The 21873-nt window shown below is 39.6% G+C and overlaps 1 protein-coding gene across 4 annotated transcripts in view; it reads left to right on the forward strand.

Moving 5' to 3' along the window:
- Positions 1-2504: 2504 nt before the first annotated feature.
- The window catches only part of SLC9B2 (solute carrier family 9 member B2), a 58593-nt gene continuing 39224 nt past the window's right edge, over positions 2505-21873 (forward strand). For 2 of the 4 annotated variants that reach the window (XM_043870722.1, XM_043870725.1), the window contains exons 1-3: positions 2505-2656; positions 17087-17221; positions 17875-18052. In XM_043870722.1, the coding sequence (XP_043726657.1) occupies positions 17132-17221; positions 17875-18052 (268 nt within the window). In that variant the 5' untranslated portion in view covers positions 2505-2656; positions 17087-17131. Of the gene's footprint in view, positions 2657-17083; positions 17222-17874; positions 18053-21873 lie in introns of those variants that run through there. The other 2 variants (XM_043870724.1, XM_043870723.1) reach the window with 2 other exon arrangements.

Here is a 21873-nt window from a genome sequence, read left to right on the forward strand (position 1 = left end):
AACGGTATTCATTTCTATTTAATTTCTATTTCCCAACATTCAGATATTTTTGTACAGTTCTGCATTGATCTATATGTGGGTACTCATTTTAAAATTTTACACCATTATAAATGAACACGAAAGGTATAAAGGAGTTTGGCCTCAGTAACCAACACTTAAAGGGTTTTAGGTTCAGGACTACATATTGTTGATCTGTTATGTAAAAGAAAAATAATCATAGATATTTATACTTAATGGTTGCCATCACCTTTCTTAGTACTTTTTTTAGTCTAACTAAAAAATCTTTATTAAAAAAAAGCAATATTTGACATGGGCATAATAAACATATAGTTAACTAATTTACAGTATTTCTAGTTTGGGGGATATTTTTTAAATTAAATATAGATTTCCTCACCAAATTCTGACATAGCAGATAAGAGAACATGAAACTTAGAAATAGTTTATGGATGAATAAATAGAAATGAATTATATAACAAGAAACAAAACTAAAGAAAATAAACATTTCAATATAAATCCATAGAAAATAATTCCATAACATACTATTAGGGAGAAGTTTTTTCTTGTTCTTTTAGTTTTAGAGTTTTATGTTTGTACTTTATTTGTTGTTAGCTCAGAAGACCAAATGATATGTATGATGCACCTACAGATCTCAGTAAATGAGCAGTGATTCTTAATCTTTTGTCTTATAACTGTAAATATTAACAAGGAAAATTTTGAAATGGACAATAACAAGTTAAATAAAGGTTAAAATTGTATATATGAAGCAGAACATGCAGTTGATGAGGGTGAGTTAAACCTGAAAGCAAAGGATATTTTGACTAGCCTGCCTGAAGAATCCACTGATTATAAGATTTGCTTTAGGGGTCTGGTCCAGGTATTCCACTACTGGAGCACATATAGCTTGGTTTTTTACCTAGACCCCAGGTCATCCAATTTATCTTCAATTTTAGTTTTCTGCTTTGTAAAATTACAGAATTGAGCCAAATGTCTTGGGTTTCTTTTGATGTAATCAGAATGTTATAACTTATTATCAAGTGAAGTAATGGAACACTGAAGCTTTTAAGTATGTTATGAACTATCTACTTAATGCTCTGAGTCAGTATACATTATATGTAAGCTATGAAAACATGAATTCTAAATAAATACATGATGAATACTACAAAATGGATTCTAAATATTAACAAATGCTCCCTCAGACTTTGTTTTCCCAGAAATAACTATAAGCATGCATGCCTACTCGGTTATTAAGTCCTGTGGGATTCTTTGTGACCCCATGGACTGCAGCCTGCCAGGCTCCTCTGTTCATGGGATTTCCCGGGCAAGAACACTGGAGTGGTTGCCAGTCCCTCCTCTAGGGGATCGCCCGGACCCAGGGATCGAACCTGTGTCTCCTGCATTGCAGGCAGATTCTTTACCACTGCACCACCAGGGAAACTCACAACTGTAAACTATAGAACATTATAAACAATAGAAAAGCAAAAACTAGCCCAAAAATTCAATGTTCTCCAAAGCTGTGCTAATCAAATTGGGTGATACATCAATGATCATGCGATTGAAAGAAAAGGAAAAATATATTTCATTCCTGTGCTAAGAGGAAGCTGGGTGTCACAGGAAACTTTTGCAAGGTTTCAGAGAGTAAGAGTTCATTTAGGAATATAGTCACTTTAGATGTTTATTAGATGGAATCTAGGTTCATCCTTCTCTCCGTTAATGAGGGCCTAAGAAAAAGCATGAATGGTTTCTGGCTGTTGGGGACTAAAATTGGCCGTTGCTTGAAGGAGTGAAAAACGGGTAAGACAATTTTATTTCTGAAAGAAATAAAAATTACCCTGAAAGGGGCACCGGCGCATATACACACAATTAGGTGGAAGAGAAGGGGGAGGAAAATATAGAGGAAAGGAAGACACGGAAATAGAAGGCAGAATTAAATGGATGTTGATTTGGAACGTAAAAATCTGAAACAATACAGCAAGAAGGGCAAGTGTTGAAGCCATAAAAGGGAGAGGACAAGTCTATCATCCACTTAATCGGTCATCTGAACAGAGGTTCACCCGCCCCACCTGAGAAGACACTTCTAAACAACACAACTAAAAAGGTGGAGTGAAAATCCAGAATGTAGATGGGAATGCTAAGCCAGCTATCGGTTGCGCAGGCCGCACTCCCGACTGCGGCGGCAGCGCTGCGCGTCCTCTGCCGGGAGCGCGTCATCGCCGGGGTCGGCGCACGCTGGGCCGCCAGCCCGCGGCCTCCCAGGGAGACAGCGGCTGCCCGGTCCCCAGGGGCCAGCGAGGCCGCCACCCGCGCGGCACCGCTCCAGGGTGCCGGAGTGTGGACTTGCGATTCTCCGGGCCCAGAGCCAAGCCGTGCATCCGCGCCCTGCGGCCCCAGGCCCGCGGAGGACGCCTGGAGTGGCCGCCGTGCGGGCTCCCTGCGGGGTCCACCCAGCCGGCGCCCGGCCTCCTCCCCGGGACCGCCCTCGCCGCGGGCGGGGCGGGGTGGGGCCGCGCAGCCCCGTTATCTTAAATAACTGCAGCCTCGGCGCCGCCTGCGGCGATGCGCCAGCAGGAAACTCGCTCCACCTGGCTTCCCCGCAGACCTGCGAGCCCCTTTTCTAATCTACCGGGCTGAGCCGGGTGCCGGATCCTGAGAGCGCGAGGTGAGTACCCCCTGGAGGGCAGTGAGTGTAAATTAAAGCGGCGCCGCGGCTGCAGCTTTGTGCGGGGCCGGACGCGGAGAGCGAGCGCCCGGCACCTTCTGGTTGTACGCGGCGTGGAGGCTGGTTGGCTGGCTGGTTGTGTGTGTCTGTCTACCGTTGTTGTTACTGGAGTAAGTTTTTCTTGTTTTTGTTCTCAGATCCACCAGACGTTGTTGGGGGTGCTAACCTAGGTTAGCCAGCACCCCTGATGTGCTGAGACTAATCAGATCCTGCTGATTGGGGAATATAAATAAGCCCCTGCTCAGAACTCACGCTGAGTCGGTGGCTGTATTTTACTTATCAGGCATCAGCTTCTTATGGCATCCTTGTAATCTCACCCTGGACTCTGGTGTATTTTGTTGCCCCAAAAGACTCATAGTGGGAAGACACCACTAACTTTAGCATCCCATCGAGAAATCCAAGACACCAGTGGACAGAGACAGCAGGTACCTTGTTTAGCGAGATCTACATCTGTTTCTTCCGAAAAACGAAAACCCCCTTGCCTCTGTAGCGGGCCCGCCTCCTGATACTATTGCTGCTATCCTGTAGCTCATGAAATTCCGGTTTACTGTTTCTATTAGTGAGTCAATAGTAAAACATTTCAATTCAGCAAATGCCCGTGCATCTTCTCTGGGCCAAGCAGACGTGGGGACAGGAGCTACAAATATGAATTAAATACAGTCTCTCCCATTCAGCAGCTCAAAATCCAATGGGTCAGAATATACCTAACAAGTAAATTAGGTAGTGTGATTTACCCTGTACCTAATGATGTAAATAAAATGACCCGTTCACATATTTTTTAGCGTGAGGTCTTTAGAATTACAGCCCTACTGACTAGATTTTTGCTTTTGGGGGCTTTCCATAGCACATACCTTCCATAGAAGGTATGATGGGGACAAGTCAGCGGTGGGGGCCTGATTCCTGGGGCCGACACGGAAAGCTGCTGTGCTGGGAATGGCAGTTTGGCACTCACATTCATTCCTACCTGCTGCTAGCATTCCTTCCTGAGCAGGAGAAACTGGAAAGCTGAAAACATTTCTCAGACTCTGGTCCATTTAGAGTTCTGGATGTGAATTAGACTTCTGGATGGCTTGTCTGAGATCTCAGAGGCAGAGATGAGACAGACAGTCTCCCTGATATTTTTTTAGCTCTTTTCTGTTGGCACGGAAGGTGCAGGAGATGCCAGTGTGTGTGGGGAGGGGCTCAGAGTAACCAGTCTCAGCATGCCATATTGAATCGTCAGCTTTCTGGCTATCAGGAGGCAGCGCAGGGAGGTAGAGAACAGATTCTGAGTTCCTTGCCCAGATAAGCTTCCAGATCCCAGCTTCTCAGGGTCAGAGCTGCAGTATGTTCTTGAACTCCAAGGTTTCTCCCGATTGTGCCAAAAATAGTATATTCCCCAGTGCCTCATCCACTGGTGTTCTAGAAGTTACTCCTGGAGGCCCAGCCAAGACCCTGCACTTGTAGCCCTTTCAACAATCTCCAGCCTTTCGCCAAGTCACCTAATTCTTTCTATAAAATCTCTTTTGGCTTAAAATACTTGGCATGGTTTCTGTTTTCCGCTCAACCCTGCATGTTTGCTATGTAGCCTCCAAAAGTCAGCTGAACCTAATCTCTTCAGTTTCTTTAGATGGGGAATGAAACCACGAGATGAGATCAGGGGCTGACAGTGATTTGAATGCCTTCAGTTGGATCCCGTTCTCTCTCGTTTCTACAGAACCCCACATTCGAGTTGGCCCCTGAAGGAATTTGAGTTTGTTACTCATAGAATAGACTATCTCTGAAGTCTCTTATTTGACAAGTATAAGGTAAAACATTTCTTCATTTAAAACAGTCTCAGAGTATGTTATATAACAAGAGATTGCTCACTATCTGGTTCATTAGTTCTGGTTTTTTGTTTGTTTCTTTATACGAAGATTATTTCATTTTATACTTATTTATTAGACTGTGCCAGGTCTTAGTTGAGACACGCTGGATCTTTAGTTGCAGTATGCTAACTCCTAATTGCTGCATGTGGGGTATAGTTCCCTGATCAGGTATCAAAGCTAGGCCCCTTATAGTGGGAGCTTGTGGAGTCAGCCATCCGACCACCAGGGAAGTCCCCGCTAGTCCTGTTGATAATTGGGAGACCACTGGTCCTTGCTTGGCACACAAACCCTAATGATAAAATAGATTTTTCCTCTGGGGGAAAAGAATTTACATCTCTCATCACATAAAGCGTAGGAGCATGGTGTACAGGGAGATGGAGCTACCTGTATATGCACTTGCGTAGTGAGCCAGCATTCTTTGTAGTCGTGGGTGATGAATGCTAAGGAGAGTGCAATTGTGATGAGTTCTGAAGAGGTTTTACCAGCCTTATAGAGAGCTGTTAGGGCTTCCTAGGTGGTGCTAGTGGTAAAGAACCCACCTGCCAAAGCAGGAGAGGTAAGAGACTTGGGTTCCATCCCTGGGTCTAGAAGATCCCCTGGAGGAAGGCATGACAACTCACTCCAGTATTCTTGCTTAGAAAATCCCACGGACAGAGGAGCCTGGCAGGCTACAGTCCATAGGGTCATAAAGAGTCAAACAAGACTGAAACGACTTAGCACGCATGTGTGCGTAAAGCTATTAAGTATATCTGGCCAATATAAATGAAAACTCTTTGTGGTTTTTTTCCAGTTCAGTTCAGTTGCTCAGTTGTGTCCGACTCTTTGTGACCCCATGAATCGCAGCACGCCAGGCCTCCCTGTCCATCACCAACTCCCGGAGTTTACTCAAACTCATGCCCGTCGAGTCAGTGATGCCATCCAGCCATCTCATCCTCTGTCGCCCCCTTCTCCTCCTGCCCCCAATCCCTCCCAGCATCAGGGTCTTTTCCAATGTGTCAACTCTTCACATGAGGTGGCCAAAGTATTGGAGTTTCAGCTTCAGCATCAGTCCTTGCAATGAACACCCAGGACTGATCTCCTTTAGGATGGACTGGTTGGATCTCCTTGCAGTCCAAGGGACTCTCAAGAGTCTTCTCCAACACCACAGTTCAAAAGCATCCATTTTTCAGCACTCAGATTTCTTCACAGTCCAACTCTCACATCCATACATGACCACTGGAAAAACCATAGCCTTGACCTGATGGACCTTTGTTGGCAAAGTAATGTCTCTGCTTTTTAACATGCTATCTAGGTTGGTCATAACTTTCCTTCCTAGGAGTAAGCGTCTTTTAATTTCATGGCTGCAGTCACCATCTGCAGTGATTTTGGAGCCCAAAAAATAAAGTCTGACACTGTTTCCACTGTCTCCCCATCTATTTCCCATGAGGTGATGGGACCAGCTGCCATGATCTTAGTTTTCTGAATGTTGAGCTTTAAGCCAACTTTTTCACTCTCCTCTTTCACTTTATCAAGAGGCTTTCAGTTCCTCTTCACTCTCTGCCATAAGGGTGGTGTCATCTGCATATCTGAGGTTATTGATATTTCTCCTGGCAATCTTAATTCCAGCTTGTGCTTCTTCCAGCCCATCGTTTCTCATGATGTACTCTGCATATAAGTTAAATAAGCAGGGTGACAATATACAGCCTTGACGTACTCCTTTTCCTATTTGGAACCAGTCTGTTTTTCCATGTCCAGTTCTGACTGTTGCTTCCTGACCTCCATACTGGTTTCTCAAGAGGCAGGTCAGGTGGTCTGGTAGTCCTATCTCTTTCAGAATTTTCCACAGTTTATTGTGATCCACACAGTCGAAGGCTTTGGCATAGTCAATAAAGCAGAAATAGATGTTGCGACCGAGAGCGCCAGGCTGCGACAGCGCAGAAGCGTGGTTTTTTTTAGGAATCTATTAATGTTTCTGTAGTTTACAAGGAGGAATGAAAGGTGTGAATTTACTAGTGTCTCTTATCTATGTTCTTTATCACAGCACATGTGTGCAGCTTTCTCAAGGAAAATCTTATAAAAGAAAGATAAAGTACTGGGGGAATTTGGGGGGACTCCATGATGTACTTAGTACTGGTTTAAGATTTTCTGTGACATAGGCATTGTCACCATTTTGCAGATGAAGAAAATGATCCAGATTGACTGAGTAACTTTACCTAAATAGCCCAATTAGGAGGATTCACTAATTCACACAAGGATTCACATTCAGGGTTTTCATGTCCATTTTCCTCTGACCACTCCATATTTTGCATATTATGCTCATTATGCTCTCATTGGCATTGGTATGCACAAACTTCCCTATATGTATTTTTCTTTTCACCCCTTATCCTTTAATCATGTGTTTTCTCTGCCTGTGATGGTCTTTATTTTCTTTACGAGATTAAGTCATTTTTCAAGGCTGATTCAGGTATGAGCCACGCAGGGCAGTATCTCCTCTCCCCTGTTTTACTCTATGCCTGCACTTCTTACATTATAATTAAATGACCTTACGGTGGCACTCACTGCTGTAATAGATAATCTCCAAAACCTCAGTAACTTAACACAGTAGAAACTTAATTCTTACTCATATAAAATCTAACCAGGTGTTCAGCTGGTGGCCTTCTACTTAGTGATTTCAGGAACCCTTACTCTTTTTATATTATGGCTTTGCCATCCCCTAAGGCCTTGGAGTCCTTAGTTTCTAGGAAATGGACAGGAAAAGAGAGAACACGTGGAGGATTACATGGGAAATTTCTTACAGCCATGGAAGTACAATACATCACTGATGCCCATATCCCCCTGCCAGACTCGGGGACTTGGCAAACTGGCCTGCAAGGGAGGCTGAGAAATGCCAGCTATCTGTGTGCCCAGGCAGCAGAGGAAACAGGTCTGGTGAGCACATAGCAATCTTTGTCCCTTTCTTAAGAAGAAGAGACTGCATCTAAGTCATCTTTATATCTCTGTGCGTTACACACCATAGAGACCCAGTGAAAGTCTGATGAACTTCAGTGATTGTGAAAAGATGGGGTTGCTTTTCCTTTGTGCCTAAAATCAGAACTTAACACACTCCGTGATGGTTGCCTAGGAAAGGAACTGTCATTCTCTGACTAGGTAGCAGCCTTTAAGTATAGGAACAATTTACATTACAAATCCCCAACACAAGGGCTGGAACATAATAAGAGCTTAATACATGTGTATTGAATGTATGAATGAGTCCTCAGGGGAAAAAAGGGACAGAGTTAGTCTATATGAAGTTAGGAAATACTGATCGGGAAGGTGGCATTTGAGTTATGAGAATGACTAGTAGAATTTTACCAAGTAGAGAAAGTAAAATATGAAACCTTAGACAGCGATGGTAGTGATGTTTTTGTTGCTCTTGTTTTATTTACTTCATGAGTGGAAGTTTAGAAAACAATCAAATGTTTGTAAACCTAACTTTTTAAAATTCAGTATTCAAATATTACAACTAAACTTCAGGGATAGGACAGAAAAAAATACATAAAATGACAAGCTGTGTAATCTCTAATGATAAAAAAAAAATGGTGCTAAAAAACTTGGCTCTGATTTTTAGCTATTGAAATGTAGTTTTCTAGATATTTGTTGAGAAATTTCAATAATACAAAGGCAGTGCTTGTCTATTCATCCTCTATGAAGATCAAGAAGGTAGGGAGACACGTATAGGCCAAAGGTTCCCCATCACTGCTCCTTTCCTGAGCTTCTCAAAGCTGGCTCTGCAACAGTCGCCTGTTGTATTGGTTAGGATGCTTTGGGCTAAGTAACAGGATATTCAGCCAAAGCTGTCTTCAAAAATACCAGCTTCTTTTCTCATATGATGAGATATATGAAGGTGAGTGGATCCAGGGTTTGTAGCACATTGATATCAGGGTCCAGGTTGCTTTCTATGAGCTCTGTCAGTTCAGTTCAGTTGCTCAGTCATGTCCAACTCTTTGCAACCCCATGGATCGCAGCACATCAGACTTCCCTGTCCATCACCAACTATCAGAGTTTGCTCAAACTCATGTCCTTCGAGTGGGTGATGCCAGCCAACCATCTCATCCTCTGTCGTCCCCTTCTCCTCCCACCTTCAATCTTTCCCAGCATTAGGGTCTTTACCAATGACTCAGTTCTTCACAGCAGGTGGCCAAAGTGTTGGAGCTTCAGCTTCAACATCAGTCCTTCCAATGAATATTCAGGAATGATTTCTTTTAGGATGGACTGGTTGGATCTCCTTTCTGTCCAAGAGACTCTCAAGAGTCTTCTCCAACACCACAGTTCAAAAGCATCAGTTCTTTGGCATTCAGCTTTCTTTATGGTCCAGCTCTCACATCTGCACATGACTACTGGAAAAACCATAGCTTTGACTAGACAGACCTTTGTTGGTAAAGTAATGTCTCTGCTTTTTAATATGCTGTCTAGGTTTGTCGTAGCTTTTCTTCCAAGGAGCAAGAGTCTATTAGTTCCATGGCTGCAGTCACCATCTGCAGTGATTTTGGAGCCCCAAAATTAAGTCTGTCACTGTTTCCACTGTTTCCCCATCTATTTGCCATGAAGTGATGGGACTGGATGCCATGATCTTAGTTTTCTGAATGTTGAGTTTTAAGTCAGCTTTTTCACTGTCCTCTTTCACTTTCATCAAGAGGCTTTTTAGTTCATCTTCACTTTCTGCCATAAGGGTGGTGTCATCTGCATATCTGAGGTTATTGATATTTCTCCTGGCAGCCTTGATTCCAGCTTGTGCTTCATCCAGTCCAGCATTTCTCATGACATACTCTGCATATAAGTTAAATAAACAGGGTGACAATGTGTAGCCTTGACGTACTCCTTTTCCTATTTGGAACCAGTCTGTTGTTCCACGTCTAGTTCTAACTGTTGCTTCCTGACCTGCATACAGATTTCTCAAAAGGCAGGTAAGGTGGTCTGGTATTCCCATCTCTTTAAGAATTTTCCACAGTATGTTGTGACCTGCACAGTCAAAGGCTTTAGCAAAGTCAATAAAGCAGAAATAGATGTTTTCTGGAATCTCTTGCTTTTTCTGTGATCCAATAGATGTTGGCAATTTGATCTCTGGTTCTTCTGCCTTTTCTAAGTCCAACTTGGACATCTGGAAGTTCTTGGAGAATTTTGAGCATTACTTTGCTAGCATGTGAGATGAGTGCAATTGTGTGGTAGTTTGAACATTCTTTGGGATTGGAATGAAAACTAACCTTTTCCAGTCCTATGGCCACTGCTGAACTAATCTTGACTTTTTCTTCATGGGTAAATTATAGCTGCTAAAATTCCAAGAAACACAGCCCCCCATCCACAGCTTCATCCTCCCCCCTAACACACACACACACACAAGACAAAAGGAGAAAGGCGTTCTTCTCTGGCCTCTCTGCCTTTATATCAGGAAGGAAACTCTTATCCAATAGTCCCCAACAGCCTTGCCCACAACTTTCATTGGCAAGAAATGAATCATACTCTGTCCTAAACCAACGGCTGGCAAAGAGGCCTGATGTAACAGGCTGATTTAGACCAGTCATAATTTATTCCTAGGGGTGGGGAAGGGAGCCACAGGCATACCTGAGCAGTGGCTCTTAGGTCGGTGATAAGTCATGTTGCCACGCTTGGGGAGATTAGTGTCTGGCTATTTTTATTTTAGTAAGCCTAAAAGTAATATTTTAAACTTTTAATTAAATATATTTGCCCTTGGGTGGAAGGATTTTTTAAAAAGAGAAGCAGATATCAGATTCCTTCTTTCCCAGGGATAATTTCCCTTTATTCCTTATGAGAAGTAATATGTTACTTCATAATGTTTCAATCAAGTCACCCTATCAGTTAACCAAATAGAATAGTAGTTGTTTTCTTTTGATAAATTGGTCTCATGTGGTTGGCACACTTAATATTTTCTAATAAGGGAGTTCTCATTCAAGGAGCTATTCTCAGTCTTTTCTTAAAGAAAAGATATTCTCAGTCTTTTCAGTAATTGGCAATGACATTTTAAGCCCTTCTCTTCACTTGATCTGAGCTTCTCACTGATGAGAAATGAACATTAGATCAGAGATGGTCAGCAGAGTCCAGAAATTAGAAGTTTCGATATGTTCTACATGGAAATACTGTATGAGATAGAGACTCTATACTTTTAACACATAAATGGGTGGAACGCCAAAGATAGATTTTTATGATAATCATTATAGAGTACTTAGTGAATAGAGATACTTTTTCAAGTGCATGAATACAACATATAGAGTACTCCAGCTGTATATGTAGATTCTCAACACAATGTTGGCCTATCCATACCGCAGACAGAAAATAACAAGAACAACCAGTCTTTATCCATGTAATGATTTTTCAGCAGTAATTCAGTTGATAGCAGTAAGTGTATTTTATTTGAGCATGAACCTATGGACATTTGCAAGTTGAAAGCTCTTTTATTTTTTCTGAAACATTATAGAAAGTACTTCTAAACATTTATATTAATACGATAACCTGAAAAAAAGACTGATTTAACAAACCTCTTTGTGTATATGGAAGTGTATTTACAGAGTGGTTTTCAAAGTGTGCTTCACTTGCCAGGGAGAACAAGGGTGAGAGGACAGAGCTCCTTCAACTCCACTTTTATCTACCGCATTGGTTGGACTTCAGGATAAGGTTTCATTTGATAAAGGATCTCTGACCTCAAGAATACTTGAAAACTGCTGTAGAGGATTCTAGGCAGTTTCCTTATCTTCTTTGAAAACTGCAGAAACAAAAAAATTACCTTATACTGTGGCAGGTGGGATTCAGTTACCTAAAATCAAATTACCAGATTCTATCTATGAAACATATTATTACCAAGGGAAGTTGTACCATTTTCCTTTCTCTAAAGCTCTAAGAATTGCCCAAATTCTTTTTAAATGTGTTTTAAATTACATTTTAAAATCTTACTGTAAAAATACTAACAATAAAGAAACAGAATAAAAATAAAATCCCACCAATTCCAATTCTATTTCCTTCCCCAAAGGCAACTACTGTTAACAGACAGTACTGTTCATATTCTTGATCTACTATTCTTTCTTTTTTTTTTTTTTATTCATTTATTTGGCTGTACCAGGTCTTAGTTGCAGCATGTGGGATCTAGTTCCCTGACCAGGGATCGAACCTGGGCCCTCTGCATTGGGAGCTCAGAGTCTTAACCACTGGGCCAGCAGGGAAGTCCCTTGATCTACTATTCTTAACCTTCAGTTTCCTCTCAAGTTGGGAGGAACAACTAAAGATGTTGTTCCTTTGAAATCCGCAGTTCTGTGATTTTGGTGGTATATGTGTCTGATACTGCAAAATAAAGCTCAAAGTAAACTAACATAGTTTCTGAGTATGTGCATCAGTCCTGGAGGAAATTCTGTATACTGGGAATGCTAAAAGGGGGGCTTCCCTGATGGCTCAGACAGTAACGAATCTGCCTCCGGTGCAGGAGACCTGGGTTTGAAGTTGGGAAAATCCCCTGGAGAAGGGGATAGATACCCCACCAGTATTCTTGCCTGTAGAATCCCATGGACCGAGGAGCCTGGTGAGCTACAGTGCATGGGATCACAAAGAACTGGACAACTAAAACTTTCACTTTCTGAAGAGAGACATGAGTAGCCAATAGCCTTTGCATGTGTTTTTAGAAAATACTTGACCTGCTAACCTACAATTAAGTGGGTAGTCACAGTGCTCCTAACAGTCCTGACCTTGGGCTTAGGTCATGCCTCATTCTTCTACTGAAATCTGTATTTGAGACAGAAAAATTTGATTAACATTTTTTACTGAATTTATGAAATTTATAAAATTTTACCATTTGATGAAAAATGTGTGTTTTTCTTGTATGGTTTACAGATTGTGTATCAGTCTGAATAAAGCAAAATCCTGGTTGAGAAATGGGAGAAAAACATGTTTTTCTGTGTGTGGGACCTTTTAGTATTTATCTAAAGTGTACCGTGCCTTTGTAGTTCTCAGTGTGATTCTGTGATATACAAAAGTCTCTCAAAGTATCTCATTTGAACTGGATTTTTTTAAATGGGAGTTCCTTAATCCTTAAAATCTTAAGTCATATTTAAGGGCAAGTTATCACCTGCCAGTTAACTGATCATTCAAAATATATAAACAATATTTGTCAAGAGAATAAAATAAAAGTTCTTATTTATTTTGTTACCAATGGTGTGCAATTTAAATGGATTAGTAAAAAATTTTGTTTTTAAAAAATTTGTTTGTAACATTTATAACATTGGAAAAAAGTAAAGCTGAACATAATATGATAGAACGTTTAAATATTTTTATTTGCTTGTAAAATGTGTTTTCAAACTTATAATAAACTATAGGTATGTATGAGTAAAATAATGCAGTGATTTGGTAGAAATGACATAAAGTCAGAGATACAGATTAAAGAACTATCGCATTTCACAAATTTTTATCACTTTTCTATGGAGCTTGGTAGATATTAGCTGTATTCATTAACGAAAATTATTTAGTTTCTCTAGGCTTTAACTTCCTTATTTAAATATGAAAGATATCGGACAAGGTAATTTCTAAAGGCCTTCCCAACTTTTCTTATTCCATCAAACTATGAGCGACTTTGAGTTACTTAGAACCCATCTGCATATGTGCGCACTCAGTCAGTTCAGTTGTGTCTGACTCTTTGTGACCCCAGGGACTGTAGCCTGCCAAGCTCCTCTGTCCATGGGATTTTCCAGGCAAGAATACTGGATTAAGTTGCCATTTCCTCCTCCAGGGAACCTTCCCAACCCAGGGATCAAACCCATGTCTCTTGAGGCTCCTGTATTAGCAGGTGGATTCTTTACCACTGAGCCATTTGGGAAGCCTGAGAAGCCATCTAGTTTCTCCATATTTCCTCACTTTAAAATTTTTCCATTTCAGACACCCAGCATCTCAGATGAGTTCTAAATAACTCTTTTGAAACTTCACTGGACCCAAAGACTTTTAAAGACTTCCATGAATACAATTTAAAAAAAAAAAAAACAGTTAGGGGGACTTCTCTGGTGATCCAGTGGCTAAGGCTCCGCCCTCCCAATGCAGAGGGCCTGGGTTCCATCCCTGGTCTGGGAACTAGATCCCACATGCCACAACTAAGAGTTTGCATGCCCGCAACTAAAGATCAAAATTTCCGAGTGCCATAGCTAAGACCTGGAGCAGCCAAATAAATAAATAAATATTATAAGAGAAATTAAGGTCCTTTAAATGTAGTATTTCATTTAATTAGTATCATTAAAGAAGAAAACATTTCACTTAATTTTCTGAGTAATGGATACCTATTTTATTAAATGCTAAATTTTTATTTCTTTTAACATTATCTTTAAAGAAAACCGCTAAGCTGTACTGTATATTTTAGTGCCTTTTAAAACTAAACATTTCCACATACATTATTTTCTTTTCATTTTCATGAAAATGTAAAAACATCTTTCTAAACACATGTTAGTATACAGGGGCTCCTTCAGGGCCAATTTGGGTATGAAAATTTTTACTGAGAACTTCAAGTTCTCAGTAAGGCAAGTAAGGCAAGTTTCAGAAAGCCAGCTGGTAAGAAATTTATTGGCTCACCTAACTGAAAAGCAGCTGCTCCCACATGCATCAACCGTGTAATTGTTAATTTAGAGCTTTCTCTTTTTGACTTTCCATAGTAAGACCCTGCTTGCCTTGTGGCTAGTTACTTCATACTTTCAAGGCTTTTCTTGTACCAAGGATTGTCATCAGCGAGCCTGGGCTTGGCATCCCCAACAGAAAGAAAGCTCTTTCTTAGTGGCTCCACTAAATACCCTAAATCTGACTCTCATTTGCCAGGTATGGGTCACATGTTCATGCCTGAACCTGTCAAAGTCACCAGGGAAGAGGTTCCCTCATTGGCCAAGGCTGTCCCCATTTCTGGAGCACTGGGGGAGCATGGGGATTGGGAAGGGTAGCATAACAGTCTCACATGAACCGTGCAGAGAGGGAATAGAGGAGGCGTGGATTCCACAAGAGAAAATTAGTGTGCTCTTACCAAAAACAATGGAGAAACATGTGTGGCTGGCCAAAACTGTGAATATCCCCTGTGGAAAAGATATTTATCCCCACATTTTATAGCATTTATATCACTGCTCAGGAGTTGTTATGGAGTTCTACTCATGAGAAAGGTGAAGAAATAGCAGTAGTGAGTGTTACACCCCCTAACCAAGAAGTTGGCCTTGAAAGAAAGACGTTAAAAGCATGATCAAAGAAAGTCAATGGGATTATGTTGTCAGTTCTTCAAGATTGGGGAGACTTTGTTCTGCTTTAATAGGAAAAGCAAAAAGAATCTTAGAGATTTATGATAATTAGGAAGGAAGAGTATGAGTGGATAATAACCAATACTGTTGAATGCCTACCATGTGCATGGTTGGAACTACTCTTGTCTCCATTTTTTCGATAGGGAAGTCCTTACAAAGAGGCTAAGAAATTTGATATATGAGGGAGCTGGACTTCAGACCCAGGTTTGTCCAAATCCAGAGCCAGTAGACCTCATCACTTACTATATTAGGGGGTCATTCTCAACAGAAGGTGAGGCCAAGTACCCTGGTTCAGGATACAGAGTCCTAACTCTCCAACCTCATCTCCCCGTTACTCACAGCCTCCCACCACATGCTTCAAGAGTTTTCCCTTACATTCCACTGGCATTTATGCCTCTGTGCCTGTAAGATAAGGGTTCTCTGAACTCACATTTTCCTGTCAAAATGCCATTCTTTCTCATTATGAATCTAAATTTTAAAGTATTTAAATTTTAAAAACTATATATACATATATAATATATCTTTTATATATGTGTATTTATTATATAAATATAATTTATTATATATAGTTTATGTTGTTGTTTAGATGCTAAGTCATGTCCTGCCCTTTTGGAACCCCGTGGACTGTAGCCTGCCAGGCTCCTCTGTCCATGGGATTCTCCTGGCAAGAATACTGAAATGGGTTGCCATTTCCTCTTCCAGGGGATCTCCCTGACCCAGGGATTGAACCCTCGTCTCCTGTATGTGTCTCCTGCATTACAGGCAGATTCTTTACCACTGAGCAGCAGGGAAGCATTATATAATATATAATAAAAAATCAGACTGAAGCTTTTTGAGATGCCATTGTGGCCAACATTGTGTTTTGTGAGGAAGAAAAATGGTGGTGATGGTTGTGATGGTGGAAAGAATATAATTTTCTTTGAAATTTTAAATGCAAACATCTTGCATTTTGTTAAACAGAGAATGACTCCTTGAGACAGGGGTCTTGATTAATCCTTGGTCATGAATGTCTACCACATATTAGACACTTCCATGTATATTGACTTAGATTTTCCCTTCTCTCACATAATTTTCTCTTTGGTTCTGTCAGACTTATAGTTTGTACCTCTATTATAATACTCATCATACTTGTTGCATTAGGAATAAGTTTTGTTAATAGAAAAAAAAATTTGACTGATAGTGATTTATACAATTACTCCAAAGCTTGGCAGTCCAAGACTGATGCAACAACTCATGATGTCATCAAGGAACCAGCTCCTCCTTACTTGTCTACTATCCTGGGTATAGGAATTTCTATTCTCATGGTTGAACGATGGCTGTTGGTCCTCCAAGTAGTATATCGACATTCTGAGAAGGAGAAAGAAATATGAGAGGGCAAAGAGTAAACAGTATCATCCTCGAAAGGCCTTTTCATTTGTTTGGGAATGAAATTCCTCCTCAGGGACACCCACTGATATCTCATTACATGGAAGTATGACACATGGGCACCTCTAGCTGCAGAAGTAGATAGGAATTGGAATATTTGGCTTTTCAGCCTATATAGCAGGGGAGGCCAAGGGAGAAGAGACTGAAGTGGGTGTTTATGAAACCAATTATAGGTCTGCCCTATCAGTTTTTTTAGTTACTTCGTATAAGTGATTTTTGGGGGGGCGGGTGTATTGTAAGTCTATAGAAAACAAAGGATGTGCTTTGGTAATATTTGCATTATCCAAGTGACTATCAAGAGACTGTCCTAACACTTATTAGTGTCTAAAACATTGTGGCTGCTCCATCTTGTGTTGTATTTTTTTTTTTACTTTAATTTTGAAATAAGAACTAAGCAGGAATGAGTGACTGTAGTTTCTCTGAATATGATGGAATCCATAGATTTCTCTTTGGTGCCTCATTTCCTCATGTCAGTATTGGAAAGCTACCTGCCCCTCTTCTGCTTCAAAATGACCTATTAGAGAGGAGAATATAACAGAAATATTACTAGGATTATTTGAAGTACAGCTCAGAAAGCAGGGTGGGAAAGAAATCATATAAAAACATGATGGTGAACAAGGGCTTTTTCAAGAAAGATAAAAAGGTAAGAATTAGGAAAATATATTGTAATAAAAAAAAATTCAGTTGAAAGTTAAGAATAGTCTAACCTATTTTAGCCATTCATAAAGGGGAAAAATAAGTACTTCATTTAAATTGCTCAAATTGCTATTTAAATAATTTATTTAAATCTCACATTGCTATTCTATATCTATACTCTTTCAAAACAGATTTTCTTCCTCTTCCCTATATCATCTTATTCTTAATTATAAATCATGAGGAATCAAGATAAAAGAGCTGCACACGAAGATTCAGAACCATCCACAGAGGTGAATCACACAGCCTCCTCATATCAAGGAAGACAGGTATGATCAAATGTGAAACATCCCAACCATTTCCTTAAGGTGGCGACTGTATATTTCCAAATCCTTGACAGAATTGTATTCTGTTCCTTCTCTGTCACTCAGTTAACAATTCTCTCCATTCTTAAATCCCCAAACTGTTGGTAGGTGTGATGACCAGTTTTCCCAGGTAGTCCGCAGCTGGCCCTACATGGAGAGCCTGTGAGATGCTTTATCTTCCCAGCCTAACCTCTAGAATGATGCTGGTTTCTTCCCCCTCTTTCTTTATTGCTTAAAATTCAAGTAAATGAATGAATATGAACTTGTTTTCACCACAGATAATTATCTCTTTCTGAATCACTCTGACATGCTTAGTAGCTATTGCCTTGAGTTGTGTTTTAAATAGGCTAATTTTTAAACCCAGTATTGAAAAACATAATGAAATTTTATGTGACTCAATAATGCTGCAAATATTGACTCAGTGGTAAGTACTCCTTACATAGTTCTTGTTCCAAGCATTCACCAATTAACTAGTAATGAAGCTGTTTGTTTCTCCTATAAAGTGTTAGCCTTGATTCTAGCAACGGAAATTTGATTTGTGATGTGATGGCTCAGTAACTATAAAAAGGTACAGTAAATACATAGTTGTAAGAATTTTTTAATTGCTTTAAACTCAGCAGGAAACAGTTATGAACCTCAGAGGTATAGATGGAAATGAACCAACAGAAGGAAGCAACTTACTGAATAGCAATGAAAAAGTGCAAGAAACACCAGCTGAACCAAATCATTTGCAAAGACGAAGACAAACACATGCTTGCCCTCCACATGGTTTACTGGCTAGAGTAATAACAAATGGTATGTACATGGTAAGGATGAATTCAGAACAACAGGGTAAAAGATAAGGTTGTTATAATGATCGATTCCAAAATAATGCGGCTTAAAGGACAAAAAGACGTTTACTTCTCTCTCACATAAAAACTACAAGGTGAACCACTTATAATTGTAGGTAACTCTGCTTCATAGCCCTTCAGGGTCCTAGGCTGACAGGCTCCGCCACCTTCAACACAGGGCTTTCAAGAGCGCCTTGTCACCACTGTTACAGCTAGTAGGAAGAGGGAGAGATCAGAGATCAAACGCATCTACCTTTTCTGTGTCTGAGGGATTTCACAGGGTTATGTAAGGCTTTCAGTGAGAAAAATGATTGAGAAACCACTTACAAACAGAAAAGCACTACGTAAATGTTAGTTATTACTGTTAAGTAATGCCAGTAATGTTTGAGCAAGCAGCTCAGTTTTTACTTCCAAATGAATTCATCATTTTTTTAAGTAAAGATCCTAGTGTCCAATTCAGCTTATTGCTGCTCCTAAAATTTGGGGGGTAGGTATTATCTCAGCACTATTTTGAATGTTGTTAGGGTTGGGATCTATTTGTCTTTTAGGAATGGATGTGGTTTTTGGAGGCAAGTCATACATTATTGTATCAGTTTGGTCAATAAATGCATGTCCAGATTCAGTAATGCTGTTTTTGTTCAAAGGGAATGTGTACATATGTATCTATATTATATGTATATTGGAGGATGTGTAATATGGTAGGAAAAAGGAGAAGGGGATTGAAATTTGTCTATAAACACAAATTTAAAGACAGGTTCAAAAACTTCCTTGAGGGATGACAGTATCATTAGAGTAAATATATGGCCTCCCCCAATAAATATGTTGATCTCAAAGTATGTTTACTGAAAAATCAGACTCACTTCTTTATAGTTATACTTCATTTATGAGGTCTGAAAAACATTTTTATCATTCTCAACTAGGATAGTGGAAGCCAAGCATAATATGTTATACGATACTTCAGGCTCCAGTATGTTTTCAATGAAATTAGGTAAGTTTTTAAACTACCTTAAGGAAAAAAATCTCAAAGTTTATCTAAAACTTGTAGAGAAAACCAGGTTCCAAAATATACACTAGTTGAGAAAGCAGTAGATAATGTAATAATCTTTCTGTCCTTTTTGTTATTTTTTTTTTTTAACTTTCTCTGTTCAAGTTATGGCACACTTCTAGTTAAAACATTTAAGTCTCCAACAAGTCCCAAAGATAAACTTACAGTACAAAAAACATGGATTGCACTTCGGGCAGGGTATACATGAATGGTGTGATTTGGAGACTGATTTTGTTTTTTTAAGATGAGGGGTTTGGAGGAGATGGTTGTTGTTTGTTTTTGTGGGGTTTTTTTGTTTGTTTGTTTTTTCAGCTGCATGGCTTGCAGGATCTTAGTTCCCTGACCAGGGGTGGAACCCGGGCCACAGCAGTGAAAGCACCAGTCCTTACCACTGGATCTCCCAGGAATTCCCTTGGAGACTAATTGTTTAAAAGTCTGTAATCATTGTCTATAAAGCTGCCTGAGAAATGAGGATTCATCATATATAAACAGCTCTCATTCATGTTCTTGTACTACTGCTCCCGAGGCTGACAAGATTGCTTTTGTATTCAAAAGCAATCAGTACACAAAGCATTCAATACACAAAGTATTCTTCTTAAAGGGGTAAATCTTACATGGGAAAATATTATTTTTCAAAAGTATAGATAGTAAATTATTAACTGAATGAAACATGATTCAGAGAAACCTTAGGAATGTACATTTACTATGTATTTAGAACTTCATTATGAATATAATGGAAAGAAAAAAGAAAGGAAAAGAAAAATTATAGGTTTTTTTTTTAAAAAAGTAGTATCAAAGTAAAAAAAACTCTTAATTCTACCTTTCAGAATTTAGTATAAAACTGGGTTTTTGCTGTGATAAAATAAAATTTAGTAGCTGGCAATTCCTACTTTCCCATTATACTTCCAAAACTGTTAGAAATTTCAGTCCCTATAACTGGTTGGGAAATTCTGAAGGCTTATTTGTTATCTTGTAATAGCATCATAAACCTAGAAAACCTGGAACAATTATGTAGGGGTTTTAAAAGGGGGACGTTGGACTTGATCTCTAGCAGTGTGTAGATAAGGCTCAAGGAACGATCCTCTAATTTATACCAATGAAAACATCTAAAAACAATAAGTCTTTTTAAATATACCTTTTATCTGACAAGAAAACAGGAAGTCATCAGACCCCGAAACCGAAGTATAATTAGGAGAGATGAACACTTAGCTGGCCTTCACTCCAGAGGCTTTTGGAAAACACCAGTGAACTTGAGATTCATTTTGAGAACTGTGAGGATACAGGAGGCTTTGCTAGAGCCTGCCCAGGTTGGGAAGAGTATCATAGGAGAAGTCATTTTCCCTCACCCAAAACTGGAACCAGTGTGATGGTGTATATGAGGTAAACCTGCCCTGCATAGGGGCCCAGTCACTAAACCTGTCTGTCTAAACTGTAGTGCTGGCTGGGGGAGGGGAGAGTCTCCCCTAAAAATGGGTAACTTCATTCTGATTTGTGCTCCAAATTCACCGACAAGAACCTCAAGCTGAAAATATATGTAAAAGTGGTCCCAGATTGTAGTGTCTAATGGTTGAAGCAAATACAGATCCTATCTGGGAAAACTCATTTAACCTAAGGCTCCAACAATTCCCAAAGATAAAGTTCCAAGGATGAGTTCATTGTTGCAAGAAAACGAACAAACAACAACAACAAAATCACAAACAAATGCACAAGGAAACATTTCAAACTTTTTCATTATCAGAAAATAGAATATAAAATATTTCTGATATCTACAAAGGAGTTAAAGAAGAAATAGCAAATATGAGTATAAAACATATAACTCTGTAAAAATGAACAGATTTTACTAAGAACCAAATTAAAATTCTAGAAATGAAAAATAATTAAAAGTTAAAACAGTAAATGGATTAGACAGCAGAGTAAGTGAAAAGCAAATTGGTTAACTAGCAAATAGATCTCTACAGTGCAAAACACAAAGATGGGAAATGTGAAACTAGGGTTAGTAATGTGAAGTGGGTATAAACATTTAGTCATAGTTCCAGAAACAGAGACTAGGAGGAATGAGAGAGATAAAATATTTGAAATACAGAATTTTCCAGAACTGATAAAAAGGATAAATCCTAAGCAAACCAAAAGGAAGCCATTCCTTAATGTATACTGAAATTGCAGAAAATCAAAGGAAAAGAAAGATCTTAAAAACAACCAAAGAAAAAGAATTCCCTAAAAGAGATAAAATTAGGCTTAAAAAAAATAATGAAAGACAGAAAACCAAAGAGTAATATTTTCAAGGGACTGAAAGTGACTCTCGACTTAGAATCGTATACCTGGAAAAGCTATCTCCTAAGAATGAGAATAAAGATAATTCCAGATAAATAAAACTAAAAATTTGCTATCAACACATCTTCATAAGAAATAGAGCATGCTCTGCTACATGAATTAGTTTATTAGTTCAGTCAGTTCAGTTGCTCAGTTGTGTCTGACTCTTTGTGACCCCATGGACTGCAGCACGCCAGGCTTCCCTCTCCATCACCAACTCCGGGAGCTTACTCAAACTCATGTCCACAGAGTCAATGATGCCTTCCAACCATCTCATTCTCTGCCGTCCCCTTCTCCTGCCTTCAATCTTTCCCAGCATCAGGCTCTTTTCCAGTGAGTCGGTTCTTCGCATCAGGTGGCCAAAGTATTGGAGTTTCAGCTTCAGCATCAGTCCTTCCAATGAATATTCAGGACCAACTTCCTTTAGGATG

Source organism: Cervus elaphus, chromosome 17 (assembly GCF_910594005.1).
Source record: "Cervus elaphus chromosome 17, mCerEla1.1, whole genome shotgun sequence".
NCBI classification, from domain to species: Eukaryota; Metazoa; Chordata; class Mammalia; order Artiodactyla; family Cervidae; genus Cervus; species Cervus elaphus.